Below are 13,502 nucleotides of genomic sequence, written 5' to 3' on the forward strand. Positions count from 1 at the left end.
GAGTCCTGCACCTCTGACCTGGATGCTCCTGTGTAAAGAGTTGGCTTGCTCAGTGAGATCCACGCCAGGGGGTAAAGTGGGAACTGATGAGCAATGAGGGGCCAGAGTCCTGGGTAGTGCTCAAGGACTGAATTATGCGTCTGTATTAATCTTGGTTGCTCTGACAGCCCCTCTCTGTGCCCCACCAGGGATAAAGATGTCCTGAGCAGTAGCCACTGGGACAGAGGAGAACCTAGTGGCCAGGGATAAGCACACAGGATCCTGGATTTGGGGACAGGCAAGTTCATTTGTGGAGGACAGTGATAGACTGGGCCTCCAGGGCCTGGGTGAAGAGGGCAGGAGGGGTTAGGACACTGGAGGCTGCATAGGCGCCACAGCCGCAACCTATATCACCCATGGTTGCTCCCGCATTGCTCACCTTTTGTGGACATCAGATGGCCCCATCTTCTGTGCTCCTGAGACCCCACATGCATTCACAGAGGGACCCAGGCTGGGGCTGTGCATGGCCTTGGTCCCTGGGGTAGTGTGAGGACAGCTGAGCGCTCGGCTGGCTGGGCAGGGCTCATGTGAATCTTGCCCTTTCCTGTGTAGGGCCCACCCCAGCCTGACTCCCAACCCCCTATTTCTGCCTCCCAGGGAAGAGAGACTGCGGTTGAGACAAGGTGGAGATATTTTCCCTGTGTGACCCGGGAGAGAATGGACACGGAGTTTCAGGTGAGTTTCTGCTAAGTTCCCACGAGCAGAAAAAGAGCCAATGAGAGGAAGGGTCCTCTTTATTCAGATCCTTTCCTGGTGACCCCGGGTGGGCCATAGGCCCATTCACTTTCCCTGCAAGCCCCTGCTTCCTGTGGTGATGGGAAGCCTTTGCCTTGGCCCACCCAGAGCCCAGGGCAGTCTGTAGGGGTCTCCAGATATTCAGCAGAGACCCCCATCCCTCCCTGTCCCCAGGCCTGTGTCTCCTCAGGACTCAGAGCTGGTTCTCTGGCTCAGGCTTCATGTCTTTCCCGTCCCCAGGGCTGGGAGCTTCGGGGACGCTCCATCAACCCACAGGAGCAGCTCCCAGAGGAACCTAAGAGACCACATCTGCTTTGTGGTCGATCCGGCAGTAAACGTTTGCGTCAGAGTATAGCAATTCCTGTAAAAACAGAGAAGAGGCCTCAACCCCTGTAGCCTTCTCAGAACAGTGTCTGGCATCTCCCAGGCTCTGGGCCCACCCAGGGCTGCTCTGGGGCTGAACCTGGCTGTGCTCAGGGGGTCCCTGTTCCCAGGCCCCTCCCTCCTCTGCTCACCACCCCCTGTTCTCATTTTCACTGCATTTTCCTGAATCTCAGAGCTCAGCCAGGTGCTGGTGGGGGCAGATCCTGGGTCCCCTGGAGCCTGCGGGACCATAACATCCATGGCCCACACTCACCTCATAGATGGGAGTGGCTGTTCTGGGGCTGGGTAGAGGGGCCTGGGCAGGGGAGAGAGGAGATGTCAGGGGACAGGGAGGGAGGGTCACGGAAGCCCAGCCTGGAAGATTCCTGTCTCTGATTGGCCAGGACTTACTTCCCTGCCTCCACTTCCACTCATTTCCCCTCAGGAGTGACCAGCTCTGCCCCTGAGCTCAGCCTCCCAGTGTGGACACAGCACCCTGACCCCTGTCCTGGCTGGGCCCACCCCGCACCCTTGTTAACGTGGGCCTCTGACTGATGCTCCCAGTGTCCACTCTGTACCTGCCGGACTCCAGGGTTCTCCTCAGGTGATACAGGGTCCCGGGGAGGGGTGAGCACATGGCGAGGGTGGTCCTGGCCCTGTAGAGAGGCCCGGATCCTGGCCGGAGGCACTCACTTTGACCTGACTGTTCTGGGGAAAGGTGGGTCAGTGCTGTGCTGTGGGGTTGATGGTCCCCCTGCCCTGAGCCTGCACTGTTGGGACCCCAGTAGAAAAGGGCTGGGGAGGGAACAGGCTTACCGAGAAGGTGGATCTGTGAGAGGGACCATGGCCTGGGGACAGAGACAGGAGTGAGCAGCAGGGTGGGAGGAGAGCCTGGGCCCCTCCTGCAGGAGGGTGTGGGGGTCCTCAGCTCCCAGAGAATCAGGGAGAGGGAGCCTCTTCCCAGGGGAGACCTGAGCAGCTGAGGTCGAGGAGGTGACCCACGACCCAGAGCCCACAGATCAGTCTGACCAAGACAGTCGGGGTCCCCTGTGTCATGTTTCCTGATATCCTCCTTGCAGCCCCAAAGAAAGGGTCAGAGGCCCCCAGGGGGTGACTGGCAGGAGTGGACACCGTAGGGCAGGCCTAGGGGCTCCCACACCTGGGCTGAAGGGACACTCACCGGGGGTGGAGGCTGGGGGCGGCTGCTCCCTGAGGTCACGCTGGATGCTGGCCCTAGGAAAGGTCAGGATTATTCATGAGGGTGCAGGGAGAAATCACAGGTTTAGGGGCAGAATAAAGGACAAGGAAGGGACTCCATTTTCAAGGACTGGAGTGAAGGCCTCCTGTCTCCATCAGTTTCATGGTAGGAGTGGCCGAGGACGGGGAGCTGAGGATAGGCCTTAAGCAGTCACGTCTGTCCTGGCCAGAGAGGAAGGACCCCCCAGGCAGATGCCAGGTCAGGAGAACATTGACCCAGGGATGCAGGAAAGGGACTGAGGACTCAGGGAGGGAATCAGACCACCTGCGTTTGCCTGAGAGGAAGGGTCAAGGCCCCAGAGGGAAAGCAGGACCGGCTGTGTGTGCAGGACACTGGGGGAGCTGGGGGCATGGGGAGGCAAGGAGCATGTATCATATTCTCCCAGAACTCAGTATCCCTGCCATGGCCAGATCCTCCTTTCAGGCCTGGAGATGCTGAAATGGGGCAATGGCCTTGTCCTCTCTCTCTCCACCCCTTGGCAAGAGACATAAAGGACAGCAGGTCCTGAGGTCCAGGTTCTCCCGTCTCACACCTCAGGGCCATCAATCATGATGGGGTGCTGACCCCAGCCAGCCTGTCCAGGCTTTGCCACTCCCCACTGCATGACCATGCCCAGGACCCCCACCATGGATCTCAAGCCTGCAAATCCCTCCTCACTGGGTAGGTAAATTCAATGAACAGCAGAAGGTACCAGGTTCTGAGCACTCCCGTCCTATCTGCCTCCCTCCCTCCCTCCCTTCCTCCCTCCAGGCAGCTGTGGCTTTGCTGTGTTAGGGAACTAGGACAGCATTCAGGGGTGCAACCTTAATTGTGCCACATTCATAAAGGAGGAGGCAGCCTAGGATCAGCAGCTGGCAAGGGAGGAGCCATGGAATGAGAGGGAAGGATTCCTTGGGAGGATGCGGAAAGCCTGGCCCTGAATACAGGGCGGGGTCTCCCTCCTCCTGGACTGGGGTCAGCCTAGGGGGTGGGAGGAGGCTGGGGAAAAGCTGCGGTACCTTCCAGTCCTGGAGAGGAGCAGAAAACACACCAGGGCGGCCACCAGAGCCACCCCAACCAGGACCCCAGTCACGATGCCAGCGACGGCCCCCACAGGAAGGCCTGGGACGTTGTTTTCTGCAGAAAGGGGAAGGCAAAGGGGACGAGGCCCAAGTCTGCTCCAAGGGAAACCATAAGGGGCATTGCAGGGCAGGGGCATAGTCAGGGAGGAAGGAAATGCTCCAGAGCCTGAGTGTGGTCTGTTGGGCTGTCCTCATAGCTGACTCCCTTGCTCTCCACGGTTGCACCATTTTCTGTGTCTCAGACTTGACACACTGGGATGTACCAACTCCTACATTCTCCCACAGATGCTTGCACCTCACCCTGCTCCTATACCTTTAAATCCCTTCCTCCTCTCATGTCACACCTCTTCCCTCTGTTGCTTTTTTCTTTTTCTTTCTTTCTTTTTTTTTTTTTTTGGTGGAGTCTTGCTCTGTCACCCAGGCTGGAGTGCACTGACGCAGTCTCGGCTCACTGCAACCTCCATCTCCCAAGTTCAAGCGATTCTCTTGCCTCAGCCTCCCAAGTAGCTGGGATTACAGGTTTGTGCCACCATGCCAGGCTAATTTTTATATTTTTAGTAGAGATGAAATTTCGCCATGTTGTCCAGGCTGGTCTTGAACTCCTGACCTCAGATGATCTGCCCGCCTCAGCCTCCCAAAGTGCTGGGATTACAGGCACAAGCCACTGCGCCCAGTCTTCCCCTTGTTACTTCTTTTCCATTCCATGATTGTCACAGAGAGCGAGCCCTCACTGTCAACTCCATGCTGATGAGCGGGGATGATGTTCATTGACTATTTTCAGGGGCCTTCCATGTGCCAGGCACAGTGGGCACCAACCTACCTACAGCTCCTCTCATCCTCACATCACCTTGAGGGAGGGGGGCTTCACTCCCATCTGCAGAGTTAGAATCTGAGACTTACAGTGCCTCAGTAAGTCAAAGAAGGTCACAGAACTCGTACATGATAAAACCAAATTTTTACTGCATTGTTCCTGATTTTATTGCTAATAACAACATCAAAAAAATAAGAATACTAGTTGATAGCATCAACTGAGCTCTCACCCTGTGTATAACTCTGCTTTAATCTCTTTAATCTTCTAATAAACATCCTCACAACCACCCTGAGATCCAGGTGTTACAGTAAGTTTGATCTCTAGCATATATATATATATATATATATATATATATATATATATATAGTAGTTGTTGTTATTCTTTCTTAGCCTATCCATCTCTCTGCTCACAGCACCCGTCTGTTCTGCACATTGTCTATGCTTTCCATTGCAGCCTTTAGCATATTAGCCAGTATTGTTTTTTGTTTGTTTGTTTGTTTGTTTTAGAGACGGAATCTCGCTCTGTTGCCCAGGCCGGGGTGTAGTGGCACAATTTCGGCTCACCGCAACCTCCGCCTCCCAGGTTCAAGCAATTCTCCTGCCTCAGCCTTCCGAGTATCTAGGATTACAGGCGCCCACCACCATGCCTGCCTAATTTTTTGTATTTTTAGTAGAGACGGGGTTTTGCCATGTTGGCCAGGCTGGTATCGAACTCCTGACCTCAGGTGATCCACCTGCCTCGGCCTCCCAAAGTGCTGGGATTACAGGCGTGAGCCACCGCTCCCGGCCCCAGAGTTGTTTTAAATTCCTGGTCTGATAATTTCAACATCCCTGCCACATCCCTGCCACATCTGCATCTGGTTCTGATGCTTGTTCTGTCTTTCGAACTGCATTTTTTTTTTTTTTTTTTTTTTTGCCTCTAGTCTGTCTTGTAGTTTTTGTTGAAAGCCAGGACATGATGTACTGGGCAACAGGAACTTGGGTGAGCAGGCGTTCAGTGATGCAGTGGTGAGTGTGGGGAGGGAGGGGTTCTGTGGTCCTGGATAGAGTCTGTGCCCTGGGCTGTGAATGTCACAAGTGCCTCTCAGTTTTTTCTCTCCTTTAGGTGGGACATGATGGCTAGAGGGGGCTGGAGTTGGATATTTCCCACCCCCCTCGGTCAGTTAGGCTCCCATAAACCCCCAGCAGGTGAGGCTCTGGTAAAATAATGATTTATTCCTGCTAACTAATAACTATCTGAACTTGCTAAGAAGAACAGATGCTCTGGCACATTTTTAAATGTTTACTTTTTTTCTACTCCCCAGAAAGGATGGGGGGATTATTATGGGATATTCATAGTGAGAACCAGGTAGAGCTCCAGGGTGTAAGGCAAACGTGTGGGGCTACCCGCAAGCCTGATCCCTCCCCTGAAAACCTTCCCACAGCCCTGCAGCCCCAGGGTCAGTTGAGACTCAGCTCCCAGGGGCAGATTTAGGAGAAACAGGCCAGATGAATGGGACATGGGTCTTAGGCCCTAGAGGGACAGAAAACAGGTGTGGCCAGAACCTCCTAGGATCTTGTATCCAGGTCTCTGTCTCTGAAGAGGTTATAGATCATTCCTACATTCAATCCCTCCCTCCTTCATAAGAGAACTACAGAGTGTGTGTCTCATGTTGGGCCCAGAACCTCTTAGGATCTTGTATCCAGGTCTCTGTCTCTGAAGAGGTTATAGACCATTCCCTCATTCATTCCCTCCCTCCTTCATGAGAGAACTACGGAGTATGTGTCTCACACTGGGCCCTGGCTGGTGCAGGGTGTGAATGGGGAGAGAAAGCAAAGTCCTCCCCTTTATCCTCCCGTTGGAATGATGCCCACACATCAGGAAACACACGATTTCATGTCCAGAGATGCGGGGTGTGGACCTGAGCGAGGAGGCCTGAACTTCCCCAGCACTGACTGATTGTTGAGGCAGGTGATTTAGTTAAGAAAAAACTGATGAATTCTGTATTTACTCATAACTCTCCAGACCAGAATCTCCCCCTCTGAGCTGTAGACACCTAAGAAGAAAACATCCGAACCAGTGGCTGCTCTGAGGTCCACAGACACCTAGTAAGGCACCAGGGATGAAGGAGAGGACGTGGCAGTAGCTGCAGACAGTCCTCATGTGACTCTGCCAGCTGCGATCTGCCCACCATGGCCGGTGTCTGTAATCTCTCTGTGCCTCAGTTTCCCCTCCATACAATATGTAAATGGAAAATGGTCTGCGGCTTGCCACTTTGTCTGTGAATGAACTTTAAATTATTCACAGGACCTGACATGAAGCTTGGCACAGAGGAGGTGTTCACATCAACAGCATCTGTTATTTGCCTCCATGGGAGAGCACCCCTGGGCATGATCCCCGGTGGACAAGAAGCTGCCAGGAACATTTTCTCCCCTCTGTTCCTACCCCTGGGCCACTGACTGCCCAAGGGCATCTCTTAAGCTCGTCATTCAGGGGACCAATGCCCTAGTAATCCTGTCCCCCTGCCCTCTCCAGGCTGAGTCCCAGGGAAAGTGGTAGGCTCTGTCCTTGTCTAGATGAGACTCTGGGAGCTGAGCCCTCACTGGTGAGAAGCTTCAGGAACCACAGCCCGCAGACAGCTGGTAAATCCTTGCTCCCAGTAAGCCCTGCCCAGGAGACCACACCCCAGCCCTGACACAGGCTTCCCGGGGTCACATGGAGTCAGGAGTCCTGAGGCTGAGCTTTTGTGAGGTTCCCAGGACCCCCTCAGGCCAGGCCCTGACCCAGTTCTCCAGGGTCTTTCTCAGGGTCAGGTTCATGGGGAGGGCATGGGGTGCTTGGCTGAGACTGACCTCCCCCTGCTGAGGCCCCCCGCGCCCCCCATCAGTGTCTGCAGGGCCTGGATACAGGAAAGGAATTATGATCTGTTGAAGTTTACCTACCATGTGTGTGTCCTGCACTAAATGCCCAAATCTCAACACGGGACAAAATGCAGAGGGGGATGCAGGCACAGCCCAGGCCTGACAATCTCATGTGTGTGAAGCAGAACTGACCCCCAACACCCAGAGGTATGGGGGAATCACTCACGGTGTACGTGGAGCTGGCCAGTTGCTTGGTCAGAGTCGTAACTGGCATTTATGGTTCGTAGGGTGTAGGATCCTGCGTCCTCCAGGGTGATGTTTTGAAACAGCAGGGATCCATTGGGGTATACTGTCTCTCGACCACTGTATGCGGCCCCTGGGATATTTGCTTGAATGTCTGTTATATAACCAGCAATGAGAGGGCTCCCTTCTGCCGTTTTCCCCTTGTGCCAATAATAGGCTTGAATAGTTTCTGAAATATTGCAGGCCAGTAGAAGAACATCCTTTCCCTCTGCAGCACTGGACGGCAGGGCTTCAATAGTGAACTGGACAGTGGTGGGCGGGTCCCAGAAGGTTAAAAGTGAGGCTAGGAGGTGAAGACAGCATCAGTCAATACTGGGACCTATGGAGTGGGATGGAAAGATAAGGCCCTGGGTCCTCAGCAGGTCTCCTCATCCCTCAGCCTTGGATTGTGTGTGTGTGTGTGTGTGTGTGTGTGTGTGTGTGTGTGTGTCCCACTGGGTCAGCAGCATGACTCCCATTCCTTCAACACCTTGGACCTTGGCATTTCCCTGGTGGAATCTTCTTCCCCAGGGGTCTGCATGGCTCCCTCCCCACTGCCCTCAGATCCTGCTCACATCAGGGTGTTTTTGGGAGACCCCTCCCCTGACACCTCCTCTAGAGACCCTGGGTCTTCCCTTTCTGACCTTTCCCTGCTCTGTTCCCTCCAGGGCTCTTGTCAGCACCTGACCTCACATTCTAGATCTCTTTGGGTGTCTGTCTTCCTCCCCATGAGAGCGTGAGCTCTCTGAGGGCAGGGACTTGTGTGATCTTGGTTGCACTCCAGTGCCTGGCACAGGCTGCAGACTCCTGTGGATGAGTTCATGAGCATTCTCAGGGCCTCCAAGTCCTGAGGTTTATTTCCCAGTGTCTGAGGTTGTTGGCTAAGAGCAGTGTTTTATGCCCTGGTTATGTTTTTATTTGAAGTGTCATCTGGTATAGTTATTATCATTTTTCAAAATGTAGTGGCCAGTGATGATTAACCAGGACGAGAGAACACTTGAGATTTTCCTGCCTTTTACCAATTCCAGTTCACTGAGATTTTTCTGTTGTGACCCCTGCCCCTCTCTGATGTTCTCTCCCTTATCCAGCCTCCAACAGAGGCCCTCAGTCCCCTCTCAGAGCCCCAGGAGACCCCAGCCAGAAGCCCTCTATCCCCTCCTACCCAAGAGACCCCAGTCAGTCTCTGTGCTCCCTCTTCCCACCACTCCCAGAGAGTCCTCCCCTCACCTGTGATCAGGAGCCCCTGCCAGGGCCTGTGCCTTCCATGGGGAGCGGCTGAGGGGGGGCCCATGGTCTCTGCTGCCTGCTTGTCCTCTGTGGAGAGGAGCTCGGGCTCCAGGAACGCTCTTGTCAGAGCTGCTGTGACTGTCGGCTGTCGGGGCTGCTGACCTTCCTCCTTCTGTGCTGAGCCTCCTCCCGGGCAGAAGCACTTCCCAGGGCCAGGGGCAGAGGCGGGGCTCTTCCCAGGTCACCCCTCTGCCCCCTCCCCTCTCATTTCTGCCTTTTTTGTCCCTCCTTCCCCTTTCTCTTCTGTGTACATTACAGTTTCCTAACCACACTTTGAGAATCAGGGTTGGTGGAGTCCCCTGTCCCCAGAGAGGGTGACTTGTCACCCCTGCACTGACCCTTTGGGAATGTCACCACAAACAGAGGTACTCTGGGGTCTCCCAAACTTGGGGAACTGTTTCCTTTTGTGACACAGAGACCCAGCTGGGCCCCCAGGTCTCCTCATGCTCCCCAATACTCAGGGAGTGTGAGATGATACCCAGCAGGAAGGTGACAGAGGTGGCTCTGTGGGATAGAAAATGGGGGGCGACTACGGGGGGGACCAGTCCTCTCTCTCCAGTGTCACCAGCCTTGCCTCTGACCCAGGGACAGAGATCCAGGCCTGGGGGTCTCAGGAGGATCCCCAGCTCCTGGATGTGGAGGGAGGTGTCCTGCATGTCCTGGGAAGAGAGGACTGTGGTGGAGGGAGGTGGGTGGCTCTGGGTTCTGCTGTCCTTGAGGAGGGATTCAGAGAGATCCTCCCTCTCCGTTTCTGTTGGCTGAGCTGTGGCTTAGGGCCTGTGCATGTTCTCCCTTACCATCCCGGGTGGCCTCTGTCCTCTGTGAAGGTGATTGTCCTGTTGTCACTGTACCTTCCCCATGCATGATACCAGGAGAAAGTGGAGAACTGAGCAGAGAATCCTGGCAGAGCAGGATCCTCAGAGGCTCCAGGAAGGATCAGGAGAGACAGAGCAGGCACATGGGCGGGACTGGAAGGGCCTGCTGGAGCAAAGTATGGAAACCAGGCTTCACCTCCACCTCCTTAGCAAAGCCAGGTTCCTGTCTAGGGGAATCCATTTCCTGTGTTGTCTGTGTGCAATGTTGCCCCTGGAGAGCAAGAGGAACCCTGTGGTAAAAGTCAGGGGCTTCCCCAGGGATGCTGACCAGGGTCCACGTGGTATGAGTTGGCCCTGGCCCCTGGGCAGAGGTGGGCTCTGACCTCCAGACTGCAGGGTCAGGTCATCCTTGGTCCTGTTCACTGTGGGTCCCCAGGATGCCCAACTCCATGCAGTGCAGGATGAGCTCAGGGAGAGGACAAGAGTTGTCCAGAGCACTCCTGGTCCTGATTTGGGAGAACTGTCCTGCAGGCGGATGGGCTGCCTCAGACAGAGCCATCCGTCCCCAAGGTTTCAAAAGAAGGGCCCAGGGAGGTGTCTCTGGGGGCTTTAGAGAGAGGGCACTGGCCTGGGAGGTGGTCCTCGGAGTGTTCTGTGTTCCTCCATCACAACACTGGGAGTTCCGCCTCCAGGTCATCTGTGTCCCTGTCTGTCACCTGCCCCAGGCCTCCCCACAGGGCTCAGGAGCTGGGGCAGCTCCCACCTGCAGGCTCCAAGGGATACCTGGTTCCTCTATTAGAGCAGGGGAGGCCCCGTGACCCTCAGTCCCTCTGAGATGGAAACAAAGGCAGATCCTGGGTTATCCTGTCCCGTCCTGCAGGAGAAGTTCCCCTGGATCCCCTGGTGAAATGTCTGCAGGGACCATAGGCAGATGTCCCAAATACTGGGGATCTCGAGGCTGGGGAATCACTCCCTGACTTTCTCGTGGTCATTCTGCTCTGGTGGAAGATCCACCTGGGATCGAATATCCGGAGTTTGTGTCAGTTTCGGTGTGTTTGTGAGAAAGACATATTTTAGAGCCTGGAGGGAATGTCAGTGAATGATGTCAGGGAATGAATTGGGTTTGCCCCTCACTGTTAGAAAGAGCCTGAATTCCCTCCCGATGCTACTAGGGTAAAAGCCATGTTCTTGTGCTCATTTCTCTAATGTAATGCAAATAGAGTTTATTAAGGCATTTCTGGCCAACTAAGGTGGATTTTGTCATGTAGACATAATATAGACCATAATACATGTACATATGCAAAAACACACCTAAACACATATCCACAAACAAATAAAAATCTTACAGCTTTCATTTTAGAATTTTAGTGATGAGATAGTAATACAAACCCACTAGTTGATTAAAGTCAACTGGATCCAATTGTATTTCTGACAAATTGGAATCGTTAACATGGATAAACTTTATTTGCCCCTATAGGTAATAGGCTGGGGGAAATATTTTGGGTAAAGCAGTTTCTAATGGCAGTGTAACTTATAAACAAACAAACAAATGAAACCTCTACCCTTTCAGCATCTTTTTTTTTTCTGTTTCACATGAGTTTAGGATTAAATTTTCAATTGCTTACACTATAGCTAGAACTGGCTGAACTGTATAAGAAAAAAAAATCTCCAACTAGCCTTAAACTAGATTTTTTGTGTGTGGTGGGGGCGGGTGGTGGTGATGTGGTTTGCTTGATTAACAAATGTGGATGAGGAAGGATTTTAGCTTTTTTTCCTGGCTTTTTCTTTTTTGCCTCTGCATGGCAGAAGAAGAAAAAAGTTTATGTCAGACAGAGACACCTTAAATTATTGCTCTGAGCTCAAGATTTTGACCTGTATGATCTGAGAGCCTAACTTTTATAATCATGTATTTTTTAATTATTGATTTTTAATTGTGCTCCATTATAAGCAATTATTAGTTAGACAAACGTAAATTTACATTTCCTAAGGGTGTCTAAGTTGTTTCTTATCATGGAGTTGTTTAATTTGTAAAGCCATTAATTTTAAAGCCCTTCAAGATTTCTTTTTTAAAACTCTGGGCTAGAATGCCATAAGCAGTGAGTTTTATCTCAACACCAGTAGAAAAGTCAGCAGATTCAAAGTAAGTAGAGAAAAAAAATAGAGAATTTAGAAGACTTTACATTTCCACCCTATAGATGCAGGGCTTTTTAAAACAGGTTGAATGATGATCATTGAGTACTGAATTTTCCTTGATGTAATTTTGCTCATAAACTTTAAAATGTGCACAAGAAAGAACCATAAAATGTAGCCAGCTGGAGCCCCAGAAAACCTGGCATGCCTTAATGTTTGAGGGCCCCATTCCATTTCTTATTAACCTCTTGAAAGTGAAGAAAATTTTACAAATCCTGCCAGAGAATGTCAGGCATTTGTACTGGTGTTTTAGATGGTGGCAACCATGCTAGTGGCTGTTAATTAGCCATTTTGTGCCCATCATTTAGAATGTTTATTTGTGCTCTGGGATGATTTCAAAAGCAAGCAAGGGGAAAAGAGTCAAACCAAATAAAAAGAAATCCAGATAAGAGCATTCACAAGAATTTTAACCCAGGCATGCAGATTTTTAAAATATTTAAATTAGGCACACAGACCAAAATGGAAGTAAATTCACCAGAATAGACATGCCTCACAGGCAGAATGTAAATTTTGTAGAATCCAGAGTATGTGATCTAGAAAGATATATGCCTTTCTGCCAGAAAGGACCTGCTAGAAAAGACAAAAAGTTTTTTTTTTTATCATCCCAGGAGAAATGTATGATCTTTTACTAAGGCAGCCTTATCCAAATCAGATTCCAAATAAAGTCAAGAGCTTCTACCAAAAAGAGGCTCTGCTTGAGCAAAGACTTGTCAGGGCAGGAAAGGTGAGATGTGGAAGCAGAGAGCTCAAACTTCTCAAGTGAGTAGTGCACACTGGTTCAAAGATCACAGATTCTTCTGATAGTGATCTTTCCCAGATCCCACTTCTGACACCATATATGGTAACAAACAGAGTGAGGCTTTCTATGAGAAAATGATGTTTATTTGGGAGTAGCACATTTCAATGGAAATGCATGTGCCATAGTAAAATGATCTACATATTCGAGTTTTTAAAGGAAAAAATTGGGATTATTATCTAGTCATTTTGAAAAAAAAAACTAGCTACAAAGATCAATAGCCAGAATGATGCCATTGTGAGGTTCTATAGGCAGTTGCTGGGCCAATGTCCTTGCAGAAGTAGTTTTCATATAAGGTTGTGATGGCCTTCGTATAAACTTGTGGCTTTTGCAGAGTCTTTTGTGATAGTTTTGTTATCAGGCATGAGGATCCTCTCTTCATGGTCTTCTCTGGCTCTATTTGTCAGAGTTTTTTTTTTCACACTAGTGACTCATTTTGACTCTGACAACTTTCACATCTGTTAATACTTAAAGAATACATAAAATTAAAAAGACCGAAGTCTAGTAGAAAAGTAGGCAAATATATAAAGAGTTTACAGAAGAAAAAACAATTTGAATGATTTGTAGACATATGAACAAAATACCCGCACACATGCAGGAGAAATGGATATTGATATTATCCTGGAAAGGTGAGGATCATAATATGGCCCAGTGGTTTTAAATGCTGAAAAATTCCATTTGATAACACAATGTGTGGGAAGAACTTTGGTAAAAATTGTACTTCCTAACTTTGTTGGGTGACATGAAAATTTGTACCGTGTGGCATCAAATTTGTCAACACTTATCAAAATTTAACATATGCATTCTCTTTGCCTCCCAAACTGCACTGCAAGGAATTTATCACACACTCATGAAAAATGACACCTAATCACGGTTTCTCACGGCAGTGATGGCTTAACAGCAAAATACTGAAAACAACCTACATTGACATTAGCATAGTTAAACAGGTTATGTACATTTACACAATGGAATATGAGGCAGATATGTAACCAACAGGGAATTGTTTTAGCCACTGATGTGGAAA

The 13,502-nt window shown here is 50.7% G+C and overlaps 1 protein-coding gene across 4 annotated transcripts; it reads right to left on the minus strand.

Moving 5' to 3' along the window:
• Positions 1-755: 755 nt before the first annotated feature.
• On the minus strand, positions 756-8,796 carry CEACAM4 (CEA cell adhesion molecule 4). 4 transcript variants are annotated; one of them, XM_003812449.6, is made up of 7 exons: positions 8,618-8,796; positions 7,335-7,694; positions 3,394-3,511; positions 2,318-2,370; positions 1,954-1,985; positions 1,412-1,453; positions 756-1,135 (listed from the first exon to the last, which is right to left on the minus strand). In XM_003812449.6, the coding sequence occupies exons 1-7, from the start codon at positions 8,679-8,681 to the stop codon at positions 1,070-1,072; spliced, it is 735 nt and encodes a 244-aa protein (XP_003812497.1). In that variant the 5' UTR covers positions 8,682-8,796; the 3' UTR covers positions 756-1,069. The 4 variants fall into 4 exon arrangements, with proteins under 4 accessions (XP_003812497.1, XP_034801629.1, XP_008963101.1 ...); XM_034945738.4 differs by lacking the exon at positions 7,335-7,694; XM_008964853.5 differs by lacking the exon at positions 3,394-3,511.
• Between the last annotated feature and the right edge of the window lie 4,706 nt (positions 8,797-13,502).

This window comes from Pan paniscus, chromosome 20 (assembly GCF_029289425.2).
Source record: "Pan paniscus chromosome 20, NHGRI_mPanPan1-v2.0_pri, whole genome shotgun sequence".
In the NCBI taxonomy this organism is placed as follows: domain Eukaryota; kingdom Metazoa; phylum Chordata; class Mammalia; order Primates; family Hominidae; genus Pan; species Pan paniscus.